General features: G+C 36.9%; 1 protein-coding gene across 4 annotated transcripts in view; it reads right to left on the bottom strand.

Annotated features, from left to right (window-relative positions):
• Positions 1-297: 297 nt before the first annotated feature.
• The window catches only part of ZNF215 (zinc finger protein 215), a 33,441-nt gene continuing 8,086 nt past the window's right edge, over positions 298-25,652 (bottom strand). For 3 of the 4 annotated variants that reach the window (XM_063094094.1, XM_063094093.1, XM_063094095.1), the window contains exons 2-6: positions 17,395-17,975; positions 13,366-13,451; positions 11,787-11,919; positions 11,353-11,448; positions 298-1,886 (exon numbers count right to left, since the gene is read on the bottom strand). In XM_063094094.1, coding sequence (XP_062950164.1) covers positions 1,006-1,886; positions 11,353-11,448; positions 11,787-11,919; positions 13,366-13,451; positions 17,395-17,794 — 1,596 coding nt within the window. In that variant the 5' untranslated portion in view covers positions 17,795-17,975 and the 3' untranslated portion in view covers positions 298-1,005. The remainder of the gene's footprint in view (positions 1,887-11,352; positions 11,449-11,786; positions 11,920-13,365; positions 13,452-17,394; positions 17,976-25,652) is intronic. The other variant, XM_063094096.1, reaches the window with a different exon arrangement.

Genomic DNA, 25,652 nt, shown 5'->3' with positions numbered 1-25,652 from the left:
TAGGGTTTTGTCCTAATACAATTTGTGTTCTGATGCAAAGTATTAATAAACAGAATTTTCCACGTTTATCGACTCATCATAGGGGTTCACTCCAGCATATGTTTTCTGCTTTTGATTAGGTATGAACTTTGACAAAAAGCCACTATCATCATTCACTGGGAATGTCTCTAGTATGAATCTTTTTGTACAGATTAAGACATGCTTCTTGGCTCAAGAAACTATTTGGGATCCTGAGGTAGTTTACAGAAGACACAGTTCTGGTATACCGAGTATAAAGACACTTTATTGATCTCATAATGTTTGGGATAAAGGACAGACCTAAGGCTATAAATTTCTTCAGCCTAGATTCCAAAGAGTACTTTTAAAAATGCTGACTTCATCTTGATTAACAACACATCCATCTCCCATCGCAGTTGATAACCTTCTCCTAATTCTAGTCCCCATTCAGCACCAGGACAGCCAAGGATATTGTCAGGGGTGGCATAATTGGCTATCACTGTAGTCTTTGACATGAATTCAGAGATTTCACTCCTTGTAAGTGGTCTTCTATATTCTCAAGAGCTCCTGATTTCTTGTGACCTTCTTGTGAGGACTAATAGTTTAAGTTTTTATTAAATATCAAGTTCAAGGGTATTGCTTGGCTTCTCCCTAATATCTGCTTCATGAATAAATCAGGTGAATGTAAGTATGCTTTAGGTCCCATTTATGAACTAGAGAAAGGTGAGCTTAATGGGTATTAAAATAACAATAGGCAAAGACTTGTATGGTGATATTATGTTTAACTCCAAACTCCGTGGCTTCATTTGGGAGCCTGGAAAATCTCTCTCAGACTTTTAGCCAATAACAGATCTCTCTCCAATATCAATTCTGTCATATCATTTAAAGACTAATCTCTGACACATTTTCTTACATTTATTATATTAATGGGATCCCTCCAGCATAAATTTATGGATGTTGAATGAGTTCTGCACTCTGACTAAAGGTACTCCTGCATTTTTTCCTTTTTCAGGACTTGTCTCGATAATGAAGTTTTTGGTGCTTAATAAGGTTTGAACTCCTGTTGAAGCTTTTCATACATTCCTTACATTTGAATGGTTTCTCTCCTGTATGAATCATTTGATGTCGAATAAGGGAGGAGCTCCGGTTGAAGAATTTTCCACAGTCAACACATTCATAGGTATTACAATAGAGTCTTGGACTTTTATTACTATCTTCACTCTCACTGAAGGCTGTTCCACATTTACTGCCTTTACAGGCCTTTGTTTCAGTATGAATTTTTTGATGCTTAGTGAGGTTTGTACGTCGGTTGAAGAATCTCCCACATTCACTGCATTTATAGGGTTTCTCTCCTGTGTGAATGATCTGATGTCGAATAAGGGATGAACTTCGGCTGAAGGCTTTTCCACATTGGTAACATGCATAGGAATTCACTGTGGTATGACTTTTTTGGTGTTGAATAATCTCTGTACTCAGGCTCAAGGCATTCCCACGTTCATTATATTCTGAATGTTGCTTACCTACTAAGTCAAAATTGCATTTAAAGTTAGTTTTAAACTTATCACATTTTGGGGACCCCTTCCTTGTAGGAATTCCCTGTTGTCTATCACAAATTGAGTTAACAAACTTAACATCAAAGCTTTTCTTATTTTCACTGCATTCAAAGTCTCCCTCCTCAGTGTAGATTGTCTTATGAATGAAAGCTTCTTGTGGCAAAATTATGTCCCAGTTGTTCTGGTTGCTATATGACCAATCTTCACCTTTCCAGACATCTGAGGAAGTGCGTTTACTTTTGATAAGCCTTGTCATAATCACTCCATGGGATGATTCTTCTCCAGAAACTCTCTGCTTTGGAACTGAATCTTGGTTTTCTAAAACAGTCTCCGTGTCTAAAAAGAAAAAATTCCATGAACTAGAAGAAGGGAAACTGCTTAATTGGGAAAGGGAGGCTAAACCATACAAGAGTGTATGCATTTATCATGGGTCTTAAATACAGAATAAAAACGTGAGGTGAGGTTAGAAAAAAAGACTTACAGAAGAAATAAATGGTATAAAAGTGTTAAAAGAGGGATTAGGAAATCATAAAATATGAAGAGAGCTATTCAGGAATATTAAGGAGAGTACATAAGGCTTGGGTAAAATATTAGTATGTGAACTAGGATGGGTGGCATAACACAGTTCAAGCTATCACTACTTTATAACTAACCTGTGAAGGTTCTACCTTACCTTCCTTTATCCAGCATCTTGTTTCTTTTAATTCAAGCTGTTCATCAATAATAAATAAGCCTTTCTAAAACATCAATTTAATCATAATCTTAAGAACATGTCTATATTCCCAAGCACCATACCTTAACCAGCTAAAAGCAAACTTGCAGTCATAGTGCCCCCATTTTCCATAAAGCCGCAATTACTCCCTGTAAGTAACAAAGGCAGAAAGAACTGTAGTGTCATGTAGCAGGGAAACCATTCTTTTCCTGAGCTCAAAACAACTCCCAATGCTAACATTAATGCTTTGATACTTTTTCACTATACTTCCAAGAACTCAAAACTTTACTTGTTTTGATTAAAGTTGGGTTCTCTTCCTTTCACCTGTCCTCAGTTTCTGTTTCATTTTATAATGTTCTACTTCCCCTCTCAAAATCACTTCATCACTTAGCTTTTATACAAATATATTCAGTATGCTATATACTCTAGCAATTTTTTTAAAAAGTTAAATTTCACTGATTTCCCTTTCTCCTTTTCCATATATCTTCAGCTATGCCTAATGATTTTATCCTCCACACTTTATTAGTAGCCAAATTACAACTTCAGCTTTGTACTCACATATATGTCCCTTGTTTTCGCCAGTCTCCAGGACATCTCTGCTTGACTATCCTGCTCTCTTCCAACTTAACAAATGAGAGACCGATATCATCTTGCATGCTGAAAGAACTTCCTCCAATGTCCTCATTTTTGTTCAATGAGTCATTGTTTTAATTATCCTGGAGTCCATGAAAAGATCTTAAATAACCACTGTCCTTTATCTCTCACATCTAATCTGTGCTTAGGTACTATTATTTTATGAAATGACTTTTAGCTCAAACCGGGCTCAATGATACTCCCAATTTTTCAAGTACATATCAATTTAGTCTAGTTTAGTCTAATTTCCAGCAGAAATTATCATTTGTACAATATCCAAACTGGAAGCTAGAATCTTAAATCAGAATCTCCTGGGTATAACCTATGAATATATAATGGGGGTGTGGATTATAGCTGTCCTGTCTATGCCTCTCAAGTATGTGGGGACATAGATAACTTGCCCCTTTAATTAACAGATCTTCAGAAAAAGAGGAACCTCTTCTAAACCTGGACCTAATTTAAATGATGAGATCCAGGACTTCAACCTTGACACCATAATTAGATGAGATTCTTGGGGTCTTAGGAGAGTAAATATATCTTATAAGGGGGAATAACAGAGATAATCTGTAGCCAGAGGACAGACTATAACAGACCAAAATGGCTGCACGTTCTTTGCCACTCTACCCATAGAGAAGTTGAGTTTATTTTTCTTCCCCTTGAATTTGGACTGATCCTGTGATTGTTTAGCCAACAGAATGTGGTAGCAGTGAAATCATGCCACTTTAGGCCTAGCCTTTAAGAGACTGACAGCTTCTGATTCCTCTCAGGATGTTTCCTCTCAGAACCCGGCCACTGTGCTGTGAGAAGCCCAGACTTCAAGAAGAGGCCGCGTGTAAGTGCTTTGGTCCACAGGACCAGATAAGTTCTCAGAGACACCTGGCAGTAATTTCCAATCACGTGATGTGCCATCTTGGACATTCCATCCCATTTGGACCCCTGGAACATTGCATCCCCAGCCACATATGGAGCATAAGAACTCATCAGTCAACTCACAAAATTTGAGAATTAGTAGAACTATTACTCTTTTAAGTTCACTGTGTTTTGCAGTAATTTGTTAAAATAGGTGACCAAAATAAATACTGCTGGAACAATTCCTGTTTAATAGCAAAATTCCTAATTGTATTTCCCTAAGAAAATCTTAGTTGTTTTCATGTTTGTGCAACTCATTTTTCATGTAATTTCCTCACTCCTACTTTTAAAGTCACTTTTATGTATTTTGTTACTTTCAAGTCATGTAGTTCTAATATGTAGGAAAGCTAGTAATATTTTTATATCCACCTTATACAACTTCTAACAAACATGTTTTGATGATGAATCTTGAATTTTCTAAATAGAAAGTTATCATTTCCAAATAGATTTTTCTCTTTTTTAATAATTAAATTTCTTATTTCTCATATATGGTTCATGTATTTTTCTTTCATTAGTTTAGTCATTTAGGTCAATATGAAATAAGTGTGGTAAAAGACTACCACACAAAACCTTTAATAGAACAGTTCTGATGCTAAGTCTCTTGGATTTTCTAAACCGAAAGTTATTTGCAAATAACAGCTTTTTCTCCTGTTTCCTAACAAATTTCTCATTTTGTTTCATTTAATTTTTCTTGCATTAGTTAAGTCTTTCAAGTCAATATTACATGATTATAGTAACAGGCATTCTTACTTGATGATTTTAGTCGTAATATTGTTCTTTTAGCTTTACACATGATTATTAACCCATGACTTGTTTTCCTTTTGCTCTCACTAAAGAGATTTCAAAACACTGGCTTATTTTTGACCACTAATTCCAAACTCACAAACTGTGCCTTATGTACAAGACTTTTTTCTTGCCCCTAATCTTAAACCGTAGTTTATGACCCCAATCCTATGTCTCTGCCTATATCTCTCCTGCAGACCAGCCCATGCCAAATACTCTCTGCCTCTCTTTGGCCAATCAAAGTTTTCTGCAAATCCTCAAATCACTCCAATGGCTCATCTATGCTTATAGATTAAAATCCATAGTTTCAACTAGGTAATTAAGCTCTCCAAAATTTGGTTTTATAGTCTCTATCCAAATTTACTTTATGCTGTCTCTAATAAACTTGAATCATCTGAGTCATTTGGTGAACCTGTAAAATGTGTGTGTGTGTGTCAGGGGAGGAGGGTGTATGTATATATGAATGTGTGTATACACGCACACATGCACACACATGCAGCTATGTGGTTAAGTTTAGCTTCTCACAGCATGGCAATATTAGGATAGTTAAACCGGTGGCAGCTGACTTCCAAGACAAAGAAGTGTTAGCTGCCAGTCCTATTACAGGCAAGACCTGGAACTGGCAAAGAATCACTTCTGCTGCATTTTAGTGGATACACAGTCTCAATGCCAGCTCATATTCAAATGGAAGAAAATCAAAGTCCACATGTTGATGAGGAGAGTGACAAAGATTTTGTGGCCATCTTTAATCCATGACATCTATTAACTATTTGGGAAAATAAATTACCTTTACTAAAGTAAATTCTGCAATGATTAAAGTATTATACTTAATGATGAAATTAGAATAAAATCAGGGAAAGTGTTTCTTAGTTTTAGGATGGAAAAATTGTTACATATAAAATTGACAGTATTAGAATCACTAGCCAGAGCAATCAGGCAGGAGAAAGAAATAAAGAGGATCCAGACTGGAAAAGACAATGTCAAACTGTCCCTGTTTGCACATGACATGATCCTATACATAGAAAAGACTAAAGATTCTACAAAAAAACTCAGAGTTGATAAATGATTTTAGTAAAGTTGCAGGATACAAAATCAACATGCAAAAATCAGTGGCATTTTTATACTCTAACAACAAACTAGCAGAAAAAAGAAATCAAGAAAACTTGATTATAGTCATCAAAAAAACAAATAGTCATCAAAAAAACAAAACACCTAGGAATAAATTTAACCAAGGAGGTGAAAGATCTCTATAAACACAACTAAAAATCACTGTTAAAAGAAATTAAAGAGGACACAAAAAGAAAGACATTTGTGTGGAATATACTAAAAAGCATATGTACTTCACAGGGCCTGGTTTTCCAAAGCCTTGCAGTTTCAATTATTGACCTTGCGGAGGACTGGAAATTTCCTTCAGGCTATAAGTCTCTGTTGCAAGATAAGGATTGTGGCACAGCAGGTTGCTGGCTCAAAGACAGACTAGTTACTGATTGTTATGTAAAGATACTGAGAAATTGCTGTTAAGAAGGAATGTTTGCTAAGATCAAACTGTTGTTGACAGGACCACTTAATTGCCTTACTGGAATGTCATCTGGCTTGTTCCACTGAAAGTTACCAGCCTATACTGTTAAACTATAACCTCACCTTTGTTCTCTTCCTATAACTTCCTGGTCTGAAAAATAAATGCAGGAAGAGAACACCAATTCGGTGTTAATTTCCCAAGGAAGGAATGCCTCTCTCTTGAGGGTTCTGGTGGGAGATTAACCACTTTGGGGCCTCTCACTGCTCAGAAGAGATGGGCTTTGAGTAATCCTTTCATCACCGTCACCCAGGGGAAGTGGGGTGACAAATCCGTGGGGGGCAAAACAACGCAAAGCAACAATTCCATGCTCTCAGATTGGAATAATTAACATTGTGAAAATGTCTATATTATTACCCAAAATGATCTACAGATTCAACGCAATCCCAATCAAAATACCAATGACATTCTTCACGTACATTTAGAAAAAACAATCCTAACATTCATATGGAACAAGAAAAGATTCCAAATAGCCAAAGCAATCCTGAGCAAAAAATGTAAGGCTGGAGGCATTACACTATCTGACATCAAATTATACTACAAAGCTATAGTAACCAAAACAGCATGGTACTGGCATAAAATGAGATATTCAGACCTATGGAACAGAATTGAGAACCCAGAAATCAACCCACATGCTTACAACCAACTAGTCTTTGACAAAGGCCCAAGGTCATACATTGGGGAAAAAGACTACCTCTTCAATAAACAGTGCTGGGAAAATTGCACATCTATATGTAGAAGAACGAAACTAGACCCACACCTCTCACCATACACCAAAGTCAACTCAAAATGGATTAAAATCTTAAATGTAAGCCCTGAAACTCTAAAATTCCTAAAAGAAAACATAGGTGAAACACTTCAGGAACTAGGCCTGGGTAAAGATTTTATGAATATGATCTCCAAAACACAGGCAACAAAAGGAAAAATAAACAAAGGGGACTATATCAAACTAAAAATCTTCTGCACAGCAAAAAAAACAATTAACAGAGCAAATAGACAACCTAAAGAGTAGAAGAAAATATCTGCAAACTATGCATATGACAAAAGATTAATATCCAGAATACACAGGGAACTCAAACAACTTAACAGTGAAAAAACAAACCAATTAAAATATGGGTAAAGGAGCTGAATAGGCATTTCTCAAAGGAAGATAAACAAATGGCCCACAGACACATGAAAAAATACTGAACAACATTCAGCATCAGGGAAATACAAATCAAAACCACATTGAGATATCATCTCATCTCAGTTAGACGGGCCATTATCAAGAAGACAGAAAATAACAAATGCTGGTAAAGATGTGGAGAAAGGGAACCCTCCTATACTGTTGGTGGGACTGTATACTGATGCAGCCATTATGGAAAATGGTATGGAGGTTCCTCAAGAAAACTACAGATAGAACTGCCATATGATCCAGCAATTCCACTGCTGGGTAAACACCCAAAAGAATAGAAATCATCATGTAGAAGAGATACCTACACTCTTATGTCTATTACAACTCTACTTACAACAGCCAAGAGTTGGAACAAATCTAAATGTCCATCATCAGACAAGTGGATTGGGGAAATGTGGTATATTTATACAATAGAATACCACTCTTCCATAAAAGAATGAAATACTGCTATTTGCAGCAACATGGATGAACTTAGAGAAAATTATGTTAAGTGAAATAAGCCAGGCAGAGAAAGAGAAATACCACGTCCTCACTCATAAATGAGAGCTATAAACATAAACAAATAGATAAGATATAACAACCACAATAATATGTTGAACTTTCAAAAGGAGAGAACAGAACTGAGGTTACCAGAGGTGGGAAAGAGGGAGGGAGAGGAGGGAAAAAGAAAGAATTGGTAAAGAGCCACAAAAAATGATTATATTGTATAATGCTGAATATACTAATTACCCTGATTTGAACATCGCATATTGCACACAGGTTTTGATATTAACTCTGTACCTCAAAGATATGTGCAATCAACTACATTTCAATAAAAAAAAAGAAAAGAAAACAATGGGGGAAGATATACGATGACATAAATTTTAAATTGTATGGCAGACACCATGAATGAAATTAAAAGATACACCAACTCAGAGATACCTCATTTGCCACAACTGTAATCAACAGTGAGAATTTACATAAGGTCTTAAATTAAAAACCCCTAAAGCTTTAATTGATAAAGGAAATAAAACAATTCCTGATTTACTGAGTCACAAATGACCAAATAAAAAATTTTTTACCTTTTGTATAATCCAGTATCTATCCATCAATCCTTTTATTTTTTTGTTTTGTTTTGTTTTGTTTTGTGTTCCTAGGTGTGCTAAGGGCTGGAGATAACAATAATAGGGTAAAAAGAGACATAGTCCCTACCCTCAAGGAACATAAAGCCTAGTGTGGAAGACAAATATTCAAATACATGTAAAACAGAATTGTAATAATTTCTTAAAGGAGAACATGGTGCTTTGAGAGTATTTAACAGAAAAAAAACTAACCTAGTCAGAAAGGTTTCCCTGAGGAAATGTGGACTTACTTGCAATTTGAAGGAAGAATAGATTAGGTAAAGATTAGAGAGATGAGCATCCTACGTAAACAGCATGTACAAAGGTCCTGCGTTGGGAGAGAGTAAGCCACACTCAAATAATGTGGCAGAAATGTGTTCCCTGTAGAATTTTCTTTCCTCTACTGCACTCCAACACCTATCAGAGTCCTTAGTACACAGCAGATAGATGCTTAATACATACCTGATGTTGGCTGACTGAAAGGAGATCAGTGTGGCTTGAATGCAAAGAGTGAAGATGTGGTGTGAGATGAGGATAGAGAAGTAGGGAGAGACTAGGTGGTTGTGAAATAAGCAAAACTGAAATCAGTATAACGTTTCAAGCACGCAGATCACAAAAACTGATCTCTTTGGTTGTGGTGTGGCTCAAATATTGGGGTGGGGCAAAACACATAGAGCTAAGAGGCATGCCAAGGCAATAGCTCAGGTTAGAGATGATGGTACATGGACTAGCATAATGGCACTGAAGATGGAGAGAAGATCAGACATTCAAGAGATATTTAGAAAAATAAAATAAAAACAAGTAATAGAGAGATAAAGGAGAAGAAGTTGAGTGAAGAACAGTTCACTTGCTATCCATGATGGCATTCATTCAGGAAACAATGAAAAAAGACATGAAAGGAAAAATTAGACTTTGGTTTTGTGAAATTTAAGTCTTCTCTTTAAGACATCCAAGAGAAATGTCATAGTGTATATAAATCTTCAGTTCACAGTAGCAGTCTAAGCTGGAGATATACATTTGAAAATGACCTATATACTTGTGCTAATTGAAGGTGTAGTTGCAGATGTGATAAACTAGGTAAGAAAATATAGAGTAAGAACAAAAGACAAAATGAGATCAAAAATTGAGAAACTCTGAAATTTACTGGATAGCTAGAGAAAGGTCAGTGTGCAATAGATGGAGATAGGATATCCAGAAAAAGAAGAGGGAAATCAGAAGTATTACAAGGACCTACGAGTGTTTTAAGAATAAGGAGCAGTTAACAGTGTCACTTGCTGTTGAGAAGTGAGATAAGGAATGAAAAAATGCCCACTGGAGTTAGTTATAATAGTCATTAAATATCTTAGCAAAAGCTGTGTCAGATGAACGTTTGGGGTAAGAGTAAATTGGAAGGGGCTGTGGAAGAATAAGATGTGAGAAAATGAGAAAAGAGCATGAAATACCTTGGGAAGTTTGACTGTAAAGAAGAGGTGAGAAGTAGAGTAACATCTAGAAAAGAATGTAGGGTTGCAAAAAACGTTTAGAAATCAGTAATGACCAGAAAATGTTAAAACACGAATGCGAGGATGAAGCAGAAATGGTGAGAATGTAAGTGAGAAAAGGCGGGAGAAATAAGGTCCAAAAGACAATGAGGAGTTATTTACCTTAAAAAGGAAGAAATACAGTAATTTACCTATCAAATTAATAAAGAATTCAGGTAAATAGTATCCAGTGTTTGCTAGGGTGAGAATAATAAATAGAGAGATAATAATACTCCATTTTTAGAGAAAGTATGAACTGGTATAACCTTTGTGTAGACAATTTAACATAATGTAACAAGACAGTCAAACCTCTTCTAATAATTAGGTATCCTATGAAGTCATCAGATACAACTGAAAAACTGGCAATAACCTAAATGTCCAACAGTAAGGGGGGGGTGAAATATATTATAATAAATGTATATGATGGAATGTTACATGTGAATTAGAAGCCACATTTTCACAGAGTATTTAATGAAATAGGTAGTCACTCATGATACCACATTAGGTGAGAACAGCAGGATATAAAATGACATTTTCCTGGTGAATTCTGGAAAAAAGTTTGAAAACTTTCACAATTTTGGAAAAAAAATCTTCAGAAACCAGAGACATAACATCACGAACAAAGAAAATGGCTTAAAAAAACAAACCAAAACGTTAATACTGTATAGCTCTGGGTAGTGAGGGAATAGGTAAGTTATATTTCTTGTCATATTTTTCTATACTTAATAAAATTTATATTAATGTCAAAATAATTTTATAACTTCAAAACTGTTAATAAGATTAAAGATATGATAAAAGTAAGGAGTTAAGGCACAGGTTAGGAAGTTTTACAGTAAAAGAAGGAAAAATATGAGTGTACTTCAAAAAGTTAATGGAAAAATCCCTACTATCTTTTAATTCCATTTTTACATGAACTTTTTGAAGTACCCTCATAAAATTACTAGAAGTCACTCTAGTAGAAAAGATTTTTTTTCCTTAAAAGAAAGAATAACACTGAACGTTACGTTGGCTGTTTCTTTATTTAGCACTTATCATGTGCCAGGCAGTGTTCTAAGTGTGTTACACATAGCAACTCATTTAATCCTCACAGTAACCCGGAGGTAGGTACTCTTATCAACTCTGTTACAGATGAGGAAACTGGCAGAAAAGTTGCCCTAGGTCACACAGCTTTAAGTATCTGTGGTCATAACCCAGGATACTAGTTTGCCACATAAGCAAAGGAACCTGTGAACAAAAGGCAATAATGTTTTCTTTTGTTCGTTTTGTTTTTCTTCAAAGTTTAGGTAGTTTTGTTGTCACCTCCCCAACTAACATTCTAAGGCTGGGTTGCACATTATCTGTGCATTTAACAAACAGAAGCTTCTTACAAATGCCTCATATCTACCTGGTTCTTACCAAAAATGGTCCTTCTTGGGATTTCTCCCTCCATTATCCATCTTCTTTTCTTACTCTCCAACTCAGGCATCTCAAGTGGTTTGGAAAGTAGATGTGCTATTCATGGGGAAAATAAGAATGATGACACCAAGAAAGAAACAAAGCATTTCAGACACTTTTTTTTTTAAACAGGGAAGAGCATTCCCTCTCAATCCAGTAGTCTAAGCTGTCAAAGGACTAGGTCAGGGGAACACTGTGGACCTGTGTATTTCTGGCTCTACATCATAAAGGGTTTTCAACCAGACAGAGCAGGAAAATTTGCTATTGTGCCCAAAGGCTATTAAGAAGTCTGAACCCAGACCCAAATGAACTTAACCACTCTATCAGTACTGTAGCTTTTAACAGTAAAGAAAGAGACTACTAATGGACAGATTAAGTAAATACACAGAAGTCACCTTTACGCAATGAATTCAGGTTCCTATAGTTCTCCAGCATCACATCCCTATACAGGTTCTTTACAGCAGGATCCAGCTGCCCCCACTCTTCCTCACTGAATTCCACAACCACGTCTTTCAATGTCACTGATTCCTAAAACATTAAATTTCGTTTTAATCAAAGGTCACTCCCAAAAATATTACCACAGAAAGAATAAATATGGAAAAAACCGGGGAGGAGCCAGAATATATGAGAAGTTGAGAGGATAATACTTGGAGTTCTAAGTGATGAAAGTCAAGTTGTATTCAGGGCCAATCAACTTGGTACTACACATACTCTATGAGGTCTGCAAAAGGAAAATGAAGTGCAGTTCTTATTCTAGGTTCACTTATACCTTGGTTGAGGAGAAAAAGACAGTAGAAATAAATGAGTAACAAAAAATTACTATATAGGACAAATAATTTGCATAAAAGGAGTTCAGAACAGGAAGTTTACGGTAGATTCAAGGGAAATTTGTAATGAAAATGTAGGCTCTGCTGGGGCAAGAGATAGGGCATTTTCTCTGAGAAATGCAGCCTGACCACTCCTTATTATTCAGGTCTCACAGCTCAATGTCGTCATCTTGTCAAAGGGGCAAAATTGCCTTATTACTCAAAGTAGCCTCCCTATTATTAGCTGGTCTCTACTGCATTACGTTTCCTTCTTTACTCTGTGACAAGTATTACTAACTACAATTATTTATTGCTTATGCTTCCCTGTAAACCTCTATTAGAATGCAATCTCCACAAGGCAGCGGTTTGGTTTTGTTTACCAATCATATTCTCAGCCCTTAGAAAAATGTCTGGTATATTAGGCACTGCATAAATATGTTAAATTCCCTCATCTCATACCATCAGTTATTCCACTTCTCTCTCCAGCATACTCAACCTTGTCTTTATTGGTGCCTTCAATCACACTGAAATACACAAATCTCTTCCCTTCCTCTCCTTCAGAGTCAGTCTCTATGAATAAGTTCTCTACATCAGTTTTGTCTATTTCCTCACCTCATACTCTTTCCTCAACCCACTGCAACCTGGTTTCTCTTCCATGAATATTATTATCTACATAATGATAAGTGAATAGACACTACTTGGGCTATATTATCCTGATCTTTTAAAGCATCTCTCCTTTAAATACTCTCATCCTTTGGCCTCAGTGGCATATTTTCATGGATTTCCTCTATGTCTTTGGTCCTTTCTTTTCAGTATCCTTTGAGGTTTCTTCTACTCCTGCCTAGTAAATGACATTGCTCAGGATTCTATCCTTGGGCCCTTTCACTTTTAATTCTAAACATTCTCTGGGTAGGCTCAATTTCTATATCTTCAATTATCGTCTACATTATTGAGGGAAAAGATGTACAGAGAGTACATAAGGCTAAAAGAAAATATTTTCCAAAAAGTGTTATCACCAACTAAAATAGGTCCAACATCCTGCAGGAGAAAAAGTCTCATGTCCTTGGATAGAACTATGTTTGGCAAAAGTTCAAAGACCAAAAAAGTAAAAGCAGGTCATATTAAGAAAGAGCACAAATTTCCAGCAAAGAGTGGAATCCTAATTCACCTGGTGTCTGCCTGTTAGTGGGTCAGCTTCCATTTCCTGCTCCTTGATGCTCCCCTTCTGGAGGACAGAGTCCTTGCAGAGTGTATCTGAGAAAGATGAAGGAAAGTGTTAGGGAGACAAATTTTGCCCTGGAGCAACTTTTAATGACTAGAGTAGTAGTTTTAACATGCTATTCATAGGAATCATCTGTAAGACTTTGAAAAAAATAATGATGTTAGGCCCTACCAGCAGTTAGAATCTCTATGGGTAGGGCACAGATCAGACATTCTTAAAAGGCTCTAAAAGTGATTCTGATATTCTACGAGGGGTTGAGACCTACTGGATCAATGAGAAGAGGGCCAAAATACTATTTTGTGACCTCATCTACGTTTACAGAAGATTCCAAAAAATAACATTAATCCTGACAACTAAGGCCTAAAGTAAGGTTTAGCCACCACAGGCTGTAACTCTACGTAGAGCTAAGAGCATTTTATCCAACCAAGCCCTTCCTCAAACACACTGGGGAGAATTCTACTCAAGGGTTGTTTTCTTCTAAGATGCTCTGTGCATACTATACACAGACTTAGGCAGTCTGGCTGGCTGCCTTGAACTACTGATTCTCTCAGGACACAAAAATTTGAGAGGCAACCAATTCTCTTCTCCAGTCCTTTGGTGAGAAGTATACCCCAGGGACACTTTCCCAAAGTTTCTCCAAGATTCATAAATTAAACCAGTGACCCTCAAATGCCAAACTATGGACCAATACTCGTCTGTGATGAAGTTTTCGTTGATTCAGGGTAAAATGAGAAAAAAAAGAAACAATGCAGTTTGTTATAACATTAAATTTATTCAATTTAAGGAACTATATTTTTATGTTAAAATGTCTTTGTGTAACAATAGTTGATCTTAAAATGTTCTTACTTGAAAAAAAGAATAGAGTTGGCAAACCTACATCATTCCCACTCCCATTTTTAAAACTTTTTAATGACCTTTGAAATTCCCCAAATCTGAGAACCATGCAGCTGTATAACAGTAAGCACTAACCCTCCACTGTACAACTGGATTCAAAGATAACTGAAACAACCGCATAGGGGGATTTCTTAAAATACATTTGAATTTCTCAGCAACATACCGTTTGAATGTCGCAAAAAGATTTTGATCTGTTTACTTTATTTAGGCCTATAAAACCTTGTGGAATTCAATTTGCTCAGTCTCACAATCCCTAGTACAGTCAATACAGCACTGTTCCTTATTCTTGTCATTCTTGGAAATATCTGAGATATCTTGGAAAGGTGCAAATACCTCCAATCAGCTATCCTTTTATTTACTGCTCTCTCTCAACGCCCTTAACTCTCCTTACCTTAACCTCCTTCTTGAACCTTTACAATTGCGTTCTTTGAAACCTTCACTGTACTCAAAGAAAAACCCATATACATTCTCAAGTTCTTTATGGAATACTCCTTCCCCCTTATCTAAAATGGGTCTTGGACATCATCAAAGCCACCTCTCTGAATCCTTCAAATATTATGATCATGAAAGTTGTTTTGATATACTTGTGCCTCCCTATTCCAACTTTAATAATTTCTCTCTCATGCAAAAAAACTTTTTTAGAGATTCATGATTCTGGTTCTCATTACTTAGAATGATTTTACCATGAAAATAAGCTTGAATAAGTCAATCCCTAACTGTATCTTCCTATTCTTTCATTTTCACTTCTGTGCTTTTTGTATATTCTCCAAATTTTATCAAGGTCCTACCACGTAAAAGTACACAGTAGTTGTCTCTTGATTTATCACCCCTCTTGTAAAGTCACTTTATTCTCTATGCAGCTTAGATTTTATGATACGTCACTTCCAGCACTCTTTCCAGAGTCTTCAAATTCCTTAAATGCATGCCCTTTACATCCAGGTTAACACCCAAACTTAGTTTGATCCAATAATCTCTTATATACCTTTAAGAAAAATTTTAAAAATTAAAGTAAAAATCACATAACAAAATTCACCATGTTAACCATTTAAATTTTACAGTTCAGTGGCTTTTAGTACATTCACAATGTTGCGCAGTCACCACCACGATCTCTCTAATTGAGAACATTTTCATTATCCCCAAAAGAACCTCATACCCGTTTAGGAGTCGCTCTCCATTCTACCTTCCCCCACACTGTCTCTAGGGACTTGCCTATTCTGGATATTTCATGGAAATTGAGTCACATGGTATGTGACTGTTCATGCTTGACTTCTTTTGCTTAGCACAATATTTGGAGGTTCACCCATGCTGTAGCATGTGCCAGTATTTCATTCCTTTTCATAGCTAAATAATATCCCATTGTATGTGTATACCACAACTTACCCATTCATCAGTTGATGGACATTTGCCTTGTTTCCACTTTGGGGCTATTATAATGCTGCTATGAACATTTATGTACAAGTTTTTGTGTGACTGTGTCTCTTCAATTCTCTTGGGTATATGGTAAAAATCTTAATTTTTTGAGGAACCACCAAACCGTTTTCCACAGTGGCTGAACCATTTTACATTTCCAAAAGCAATGTATGAGGATTCCAATTTCTCTACATCCTAGCTAATGCACCTTATTTTCCTTTCTTTTAAAAAAATAATTACCATAGCCATCCTAGTAGGTACCAAGTGGTATCTCATTGTGGTTTTGATTTGCAATTCCCTAATGACTACTGACGCTGAACATTTATTCCTATTTATTTGTTGGTCATCTGTATATCTTCTTTAGAGAAATATCCATTCACATCGTTTGCCTATTTTTAAAATTATGTTGCTTATCTTTTTGTTACTGGGTTGTAAGAGTTCTTTATATTCTCCTGATACTAGAACCTTATCACATATGATTTTCAAAATATTTTCTCTCATTCTATAGGTTTTCTTTTCACTGCTTTCATAGTGTCCTTTGAAGCACAATTGTCTTTAATTTGGATGAAGTCCAATTTATCTATTTTTTCTTTTGTTGCTTGTGTTTTTGGTGTCATATCTAGAGATCAATTACCAAATTCAAGGTGATGTGAAAATGGGGGAGCAGAGGCTAACTTCTTTATTCATTTCCTTTTTAGAAACTTTACTATCTTATAGTTTCCCAGAGTTTGGGTTTTACTAACGTCATTATCATGGTATAATTTAACATGTTCCTCTATCCTCTGTACTTCCTGTAATTGGTAGTCAGATCTAGACCAGTGCTTAAATATTGATGCTCCCTAAGGATTTGTATTTCTCCTACTCCTGCTCATACCTATAAGCTTCCAAATTGTCTCTTTCTGAATACTAAAGCCATATTGTTAAATATATATTGGTTTATTTATTGTGGAGATCCCACAGGGACCTCAAATTCAATGTGCCACATAATTAAACGTATTATCTTCCCCCCACCCCACCAACACACACACAAAATTTGCTACTTATGTTCCATTCATGCAAGCCAGAACATATGAATTTAGGCCAAACCTTATCCTATCAATTTCCTGTATCTAGTCAATAATTTAGGTTCAAACTCCTGTCTTTTCCCAATGCTCCTTCACTCTCTAATACCTAATTAATTACAATAGTATCCTAACCAGTTTTCCTATTTTCAGAACCCTCAGGTTCTTTACATGAGAAATCAATAAACTTTTTTGGAAAAGGGCCAGATAGTAAATACTTTAGATGCTGCAGGCAATATAGTCTTTGCTACAAATACTCAATTCTGGTTGTAGCACAAATGCAATCATAGATAAAATGTTAATGAATGGACACGACTATATTCCAATAAAATATTATTTCCAAAAATATTTGACCTGTAGGCCATATTTTGCCAACCCGACTCTGTATTGATGCCAAACATGATATTTTTAAAAAGCAAATCCAACTATATTACTCCTCTACCCAATCTGTGAGATCTAATTCTCTATTTCTATTACCTACAGAATAAAGCCCAGACTTCCTAACAAACTAATATAAAGTCCTTCATAATTCTGCACTCTCTAGCTTCAAAAATTATAATTTCATATGGGAAGGGTCAACTATTTTACCTCTAATTTTCTATATTCTCACCTTCGTCTTTAAGTATTTCAATCACATCCTCTATGAGGGTCACCACATCTCTGCTGTTCTTTGGATATTGTAAATTCACCCAAGTTCTGACTTCTTCAGGGAGGATTGCCAAGAATTGTTCCAGCACTAACAGTTCTAGGATCTGTTTCTTTGTATGAATGTCTGGTCTCAGCCACTGAAGACAGAGCTCCCAGAGTTGGCTCAGGGCTTCGTGGGGCCCAGACACTTTCAAATACTGGAAATGTCTGAATTTTTGACGAGATGCCTCAGAGTCATGTGTCTCTATGACGGGGATGGTCTCCTGCTGCCAAGACACATCTGCTCTCAAGACCTCATCTTGTTCACGCAGAGCTAGGTTTTGAGGTTTTGAAATAGTCATCAACTTGTTCAGAGGCTTCATCTTCCTAAATAGAACTCCCACTGTAGTTCAATACGTCTTACCATAAGATTCCAGTAATTCTCAGGCTTGGGCTAAGCACCTGCATACTATATGCAGTATGATTTCAGCCAAGTTATATCACAGTAAGGAGAAAAGTTCCAGGAGCTTCAGACACAAAGCCAACATTCAGCTACCTGAGAGGCTGAAAGAAAATACAAATATGACCCATAGATAACAAACATCTATTAGCATGCTTTTAAAAGAGGAAACAGTATAAATAACATTCTTAAAATTACTTAAGAATAATAAATATTCCGAGTTTGAGTTCTCCTCCCATTTTTGTTTTCCTTTTTTAGAACAGAAAAATGTTTTTCCCTTTTCTCCCCAACAACCCCACAAGAATACAAAGACAGAGAAACAAACACAGATAAACAGACATCCCAAAACAAGGGATAAAGGAAACATACCTTTGATTTAAAACAAAAACAACAACAATAAAAAACCTTCTTAATTGCATTTAGAGGTCTTCTGTATCAGGTAACAAATCATTTTTGCTTTAAAATTTAGCAAAACAAATCAGGCAGGATATTCAGGTTATTAAGTCTTTTAGACTACATAAACCTGAAAAACTTCTTCCCAAGTTCTCATCAAAATAAAGTTATATATAATGTGTAAAACTTGCAATATAACTAGAAATTAAAGTAAGAGACAATGATTAAAAATATGCTAGAATAAATATCCACGAGCCATTTTATTAGTAGAAATAAATTAAAAAGTGAATTCTCAGACTATACTAATATTTTTCATTTGCTAGGACTTACTGTGGGCCAGTCTGCAATGTACATCAGGGGATCTTAGCATCAACTGCACATTTAGACTCACAACACTACCATAGGTCATATTCAGCACTAGTTTATTTAGAAGGTAAAAAAACAAAGCTTGCTCGCAGAGGAGCAATAGGCATTTTTCTTCAATGGGAGTCCTGAAGAGAGCTTAGCTCAACAGCAAGGAGATGAGACTCACACAGGTGGTGCAGGAAGCACCCTGACTGAAAAGACTTCTCATGGGAGCCAATATCTCATTTAACAACTCCATGAGTGCAGCTTTCAGAATTCCCCCAAAGAGCCTGCCACATTACAGGAGAAAGTGCATTCAGGGAAGTTGAGATATGGCCTTCTATTTGATTTACGGTTCTTCCAGTCCAGATGCAATTTACTATTCAGGGGTCATTTTATTGTAAGCTTCTAGGCCAGTAGTTCTCAACCAAGGGAGATTTTGCTGCCAGAGGAAGTTTGACACTGTCTGGAGATAGTTTTGGTTGTCACAGCTGGCGGTTGTTACTGGCATCTAGTGGACTGAGGCCAGGGATTCTGCTAAACATTCTACAATGCTCAGGATGACCCCCTACAGCCAAAAATGATCAATAAATTCTCAAAATGTCAGTAACTCCAAGGTTGAGAAACTGTTATAGGCAATATACAGTGGCTAAGACTACATACTTTGGACTCACACCAACATAAGTTTAAATCCCAGCCGTACTAGCTACTAAATATATGAACTTGAACAAATTATTTTAACCCATGCTTGAGTTCTCAACTATAAAATGGATATAACAATACCTGTCTGATTGAATTATAGGGATTAAAAGAGCTGTCATCTCACTTCTTGGCAGAGTAAACACTTGATAAGTTATCATATGCATGCATGTACAAGGGGGCCTTCAAAAAGTTCATGGAAATATTTGTATTATCTTTTAATTACATTTTTCCACAAACTTTTTGAAGTACTCATGAATGTCTGTGTGTTAGTAAACCTTACATATTGGCCAAAAGTTTGTGAGACCCTGTCTACTGGCAATGTCCACCTGAATAGATCATTCAACAGTTAAATAAGGATTAGTAAATAGAGTGGGGGAAGGATACAAGGGGGCCTATTAAAAGACAATGTAGTAGACAGAAAAAAAGCAAAATGCTTAAAAGAGTCAGGATAAGAGAACAGTTTAGAATATAACTTTCTGTTTAAAAAAAGTGTGAAAATGAGTGAAATCTTTAAGACTACAGGCAAAAGAAAATGTACAATAACACTGTACTGCATAAGCACTGTACTTCATTTCCCACAGGGGTACAGGTTAGCAATTCTAACTGCTCACCTGTATCTGCTACAAACGTATAATGGAATTAACCAGGTATTTCAATATTTGAGTAGGTGTTTACAGATAACCAAGGGAAGGACACTAGAATTATCCATGTGGTAATGAGTTAGAGTTGGAGACATAGGTATAAACTTGTGTTTAGCTTAATTTATATAAAGACAATTACATACAGAAATATTTACAGATACATGTATATACATAGATTAGTATACACACATACATTTCCTTGCTATGTCAGCTGAGCAGGCCTAAAAGCGAAGACACCTCAGTAGCAAAATAACACCTAGCTCCCAGATCTTGGTTTCTAATAACATTCTCCAGTAAAAAAGAACCAGGGCTTCTTGGAGAAATGGCTGATTCTATGACTGGGGCAAGAAATATACAAGATGAGCATGGAGCATCCTGTAGCATCAGAAGGTAAAGAAGTGTACAAAAACGAAACCAAACCAAAACATTAGGGCATGTCAAAGGCCCATAGGAGTCAAATGAAAGAGCTCCAATAGCCAGTGCTGAAACAATATAAGCAACAGAATAAAGTAATATTGGATTACAATCCAAACTATAAAATGCCTGTAAGTCATACTGATATAAATGATATAAGCCATAAATAAATAAATGGAGGAGAATAGATAAATCTCTCATGCAGAAGAATTCCAAATAATTTATGCAGACACTTAGCCATCCAGGAGGTCGAGCATAACTTCCCACCCCTTGAGTGCGGGCCCCTCAGTGATTTTCTTCCAAACAGTGCAGCATGGGATGGGGTGCAAGAGTAAATTTATATTGGAAAAACCTGGCAAACATTACCTCAGCCAGATGATCAAGATTAAAATCAACAGTGATAAATTACTTTGATAGTAGGGACCTGTCTTAGTCTCCTTTCTGTTGCTATAAAAGAATACCCGAGACTGGGTAACTTATAAAAGATATTTATGTCTCACAGTTCTTGAGGCTGGGAAGTCTAAGGTTAAGGAGCCACATCAGCTTCTGGTGAGGGCCTCATGCTGTGTCATACATAAAACAGCAAAAGTCATCACAGGGCAAGAGGGGCACACAGAGCCAAGCTTTTATAAGAGACCCACTCTTGTGACAACCAGTCCCGTGATAACCCATTAATTCATTGGGCCTCAAGATCCAATCACCTCTTAAAAGCACCACCTCTTAATACTGTTACATTGGGGATTAAGTTTCAACATGGGTTTCAAAGGGACAGTCAAACCACAGTTGTAACCCTTGAGACGATGTGATGAAAATGGTACTTTACTTTTATGATATTCCCTCCCCAAACCCATAACCCTACTCTAATCATGAGGGGAAAAAAAAGGTAAATGCCAATAAATGGACCTCCTATAAAATACCTGACCTCCTAAAAACTGCCAAGGTCATCAAAAATAATGTCTGAGAAACTGTCACAGCCAAAAGGAACCTCAGGAGACATGAAAACTAAATGTAATATGATTTTCTGGATGGGATCCTGGATCAGAAAAAAGGATATTAGGTAAAAACTAAAGAAAGCTAAATAAAGTATGGACTTCAGTTAATGTAATATTATTATTTCATTAACTGTAACAAATGTACTATACTAAAATGTTATTTATAGAGGAAACTGTGTGTGGGGTATATAGAAAATCTGTACAATCTTCTTAATTTTCCTGTAAATCAAACTGTCCTAAAATGAAAATTTTATTTTAAAAAAGTTAGAGGACACTGCCTGGTGTTTGCAGATTCCAAAGGATTCATGGTAACTTTATGAAAAAGAATCAGGGAGCCATTTGATAAAAAAGGATGAGTAGAATGTAAATATTAAGAGTTAGCCAAATTAAGAAATGAATACAAGGAACCCCAAAATGGATTAGCAGATTAAAATCTTGATTGGAAGCAGTAAAGAGCAGAATGGACACTTAATTGAACCAGCGATGGGTTTTTGGACAAACCTAAAAGTTTCTTCCAAAATGCAGAGGTAAGAAAACCAAATTTTGTGGTGAAAAAAATTCCCATGCTTTTAATTAAAAGCCATGGGATTTTTTTTTTTTCAAATCAAAGTTATAGTTGTGTATGGGAAAAGGACAAACAACCAAAAAGCACATGAGAATTTTTATGATGAAAATCAGTCTTCTACCCTACTCCCCCTTTCTATGTCCAGATTTACTTCACAGAGGTAATTTTTAGAACACTTTTCAGTTTTGTTTTGTTTTTTCTTTCAGTTACGCGAGCTCTTCACTTGATCTAATAGATTTTTTTTTTTATTTAAAAAAAATTTCCCACCATCATATTTTAAATTTAAGAGATCTTTCTTGCTCTGACGGTTCTTTTTCCATAGCACTGTGTTTGTTTGGTTGTTGCAATATCATTTCAAATTTGTCTGATGATTCTAATTGAGTTTTCTCCTAAATTCCCTTTTATTCTGTGGTCTTGGTTTCAACTTTCTTGGTTTTCAGACTTGTGGTATTCCTGCTTAAATTTAAGAATCAAGTGTTAGGCTAATTATTCCAGACAGTCATATGAGTTTCTACTTCTGCCACATCAGTAGTTTGGTTTCTTTTCTTGAGTGGGAGATCTAAGAGCCAGGCGTGTGAGATACACAGACTGGCAGGCTTTGAGTTGAAATAAGTGGGGGAGTTGGCTGTCAGGCTGTGGGCCCCTACACATACACAAGTGAAAAGGTGTTACTTTGAAATGTCAACACCCATACAAAAAACCTTAGCTTTCCAGATGGTTTATTCAATTGATTTAGCAGAGAACTTTTTGGAGGGTGGTGCTGGAGCTAACATGTCTATGCAGGTGGGAAGGGTGATGGGAGGATGGGAAGATGATGTTTCACATGCAGACATTCACTTGATACTTGTGTTCTATTTGATTCTCACTCCCACACTGTTGGAACTGCTTAAGATTGACATATGCAGATGAGCTTCTATCTCCACTGTGGTAACCTCAGAGCATATTCTAAGTTGTGCTTTTTCTACACTGTTTCTTTAAAGTCATGCTTCTTTCCACTTTCCATCTTGTAGAGATATACTGCCACCATTTATATGCTCATTAGTACACCCATACCCATCTGCCATATGCAAGGCAAAATGGACTGAGTAAAGATGCTGAGATAAAACACAAACCTCTAAAGCTTAAGAAAAGCACAGACTGATTTTTAAAAAGTTTCAAAGTACTGAAGAGGTATCAATGAGTCCCAAAGGAATGAACTATGGGCCCAGATACTTTTTAAGTTAACATAAACGGAAAAAGAAAAAAAAAAAGCTCACAGGCCATATGTCAAAATAAAGAACAACAACAACAACAACAACAAAAAAGGCAAAGCAAAAAACCACAGAAGCATAAAAATAAAAAAAATAAGGCACAGAAATAATAAGAATGATATCCATTGTAACAACAAATGTACTGGGTAAAAATTTAAAGTCAACTACGTAAAAAGTCAAGAGACATCCAAAACAAAAGAACTCCAAAGCTGAAAGTACAGGAATAATTTTTTAAAAATACCATACAAAATCAACACCCAAAAAAACAATAGCATTTTTATATTCCAACAACAAATCAGCAGAAAATGAAATCAAGAAAGTGAGACCATTTACAATACTTGCCAAGAAAAAAAAAACCTAGGTATCAATGTAACCAAGGAGGTGAAAGATCTCTACAATGAGAACTGCAAAACACTATTGAAAGAAATTAAACAGGACACAAAAAAGTGGAAAGACACACCATGCTCTTGGATAGGAAGAATTAACATAGTGAAAATGTCCATTCTACCCAAAGCGATCTACAGATTCAATGCAATCGCCATCAAAATACCAACGGCATTCTTCACAAAAATAGAAAAAGCAATCCAAATATTCACATGGAACAACAAAAGACCCCAAATAGCCAAAGCAATCCTAAGCAAGAAAAAAAATAATAATAAAAATAAAGCAGGAGGCATAGAACTACCCAACTTCAAATTATTTTACAAAACAATAGCAACCCAAACAGCATGGTACTGGTATAAAAACAGACACTCAGATCAATGGAACAGAATAGAAAACCTGGGAACCAACCCACAAACTTACAGTCAACTGATCTTTGACAAAGGCAGCAAGAACATACATTGGGGAAAAGACAGCCTCTTCAATAAATGCTGCTGGGAAAACTGGACATCCATATGCAGAAAAATGAAACTGGACCCATACCTCTCACCATATACCAAAATCAACTCAAAATGGATTAAAGACTTAAATATAAGACCCAAAACCATAAAATTACTAAAGGAAAATATGGGGGAAACACTCCAGGTAATAGGATTGGACAAATAAGAGCCCCAAAGCACAAGCAACAAAAGAAAAAATAAATGGGATTATATGAAACTAAAAAGTTTCCGCCCACCAAAGGAAACAATCGACAGAGTGGAAAGAACCTATGCAATGGGAGAAAATATTTGCAAACTTTACATCTGACAAGGGATTAATATCCACAACATACAAAAAACTCAAACAACTATACAGTAAAAAAAAAAAATCCAATTAAAAAAATGGGCACTCTCTGTTCTGCCATTCTGCCATGTGAGACCCCTGTGTCACTGTCACCACCAATAAGGCCTTCATCAGATGTGTTCCCTTTACTCCGGACTTCCCAGTCTCTGAAACTAGCTGAAATAGTTCAAGAACCTATAAAAGGCCAATATATGGGTATCTCTATAGCCCCACCGTTTGGGTAAGTCAATAAAAAATTACTGGAGCCCACCAGTACCAGCCAGCAGAACTGCGCAGCTCCACGCACAGCCCCCTCACCCTGCCGCCTTGAACCCAGGCAGCGGGGAAGCTCCAGGACCTGTCCCAGTGCCCTGAACCAGCACTGTGCAGGTGAGCCCCCCAGTGCCAGCCAGTGGAACCATGGCTCCACGTGGCTCCCTCACCTGGCCACCTTGAACCCAGGAGAGGGGGGAGTTCCAGGACCCACTTCTGTGCCCTGAACCAGCTCCGCGCAGGGGAGCCTGCTGGAAGCGGCCAACAGCAGCATCAGACAGTGGAACCGGGTGGCTACACGTGGCCCCCTCACACCGCCGCCTCGGACCCAGGCAGGGGGGGGAGATCCAGGCCCCGCCCCCCCACTCTGAGCCAGCACCGTGCAGGTGAGCCCACCTGTACCAGCCAGCAGAACTGCACGGCTCCATGTGGCCCCCTCACCCTGCAGTCTTGGACCCACCCAGGCATAGGGAAAGCTCCAGGCCCTGCCCCCATGCCCTGAACTGGCACCATCAGGTGATCCCACCAGGGGCAGCTGGCAGCAACACCAGCCAGTGGAACCACGCAGCTCCATGCAGCCCCTCATCCCACCTCAGACCCAGGGGGGAGCACCAGCTTATGGTTCCAAACCACCAAGTTTGGCCCAGCAGAACTCCATGTGCTGGGGGCTCATTCTACAACCACAGAGTATAGAACGGGAACCAAGGTGGTTTAACATAACCACCACCACACCTACTCTCATGCAAAGACAATTCACCCCCCACATAGCAACCAAGACCACACCATTGCCAACCTCAGTGTTACAGAAGAAGCAAACCCCCTACCAAATGACCAAGCATCCATGAAAAACACTAGAAGCACAAACAATCAAGAAGAAATGACACCACCGAAAGGATACAGTAATGCCCCAAAGTCAGACTCCATGGAACAGGGAATCCTTGAAATGTCTGAAAAAGAATTTCAAGCAATGACCTTAAGAAAACTTGAAGAAATAAAGGAAGAC

This window comes from Cynocephalus volans, chromosome 4 (assembly GCF_027409185.1).
Source record: "Cynocephalus volans isolate mCynVol1 chromosome 4, mCynVol1.pri, whole genome shotgun sequence".
Taxonomy (NCBI): Eukaryota; Metazoa; Chordata; class Mammalia; order Dermoptera; family Cynocephalidae; genus Cynocephalus; species Cynocephalus volans.
Note: the sequence above shows the minus strand (reverse complement) of the source record. Positions and strands in the feature narration are given on the sequence as shown.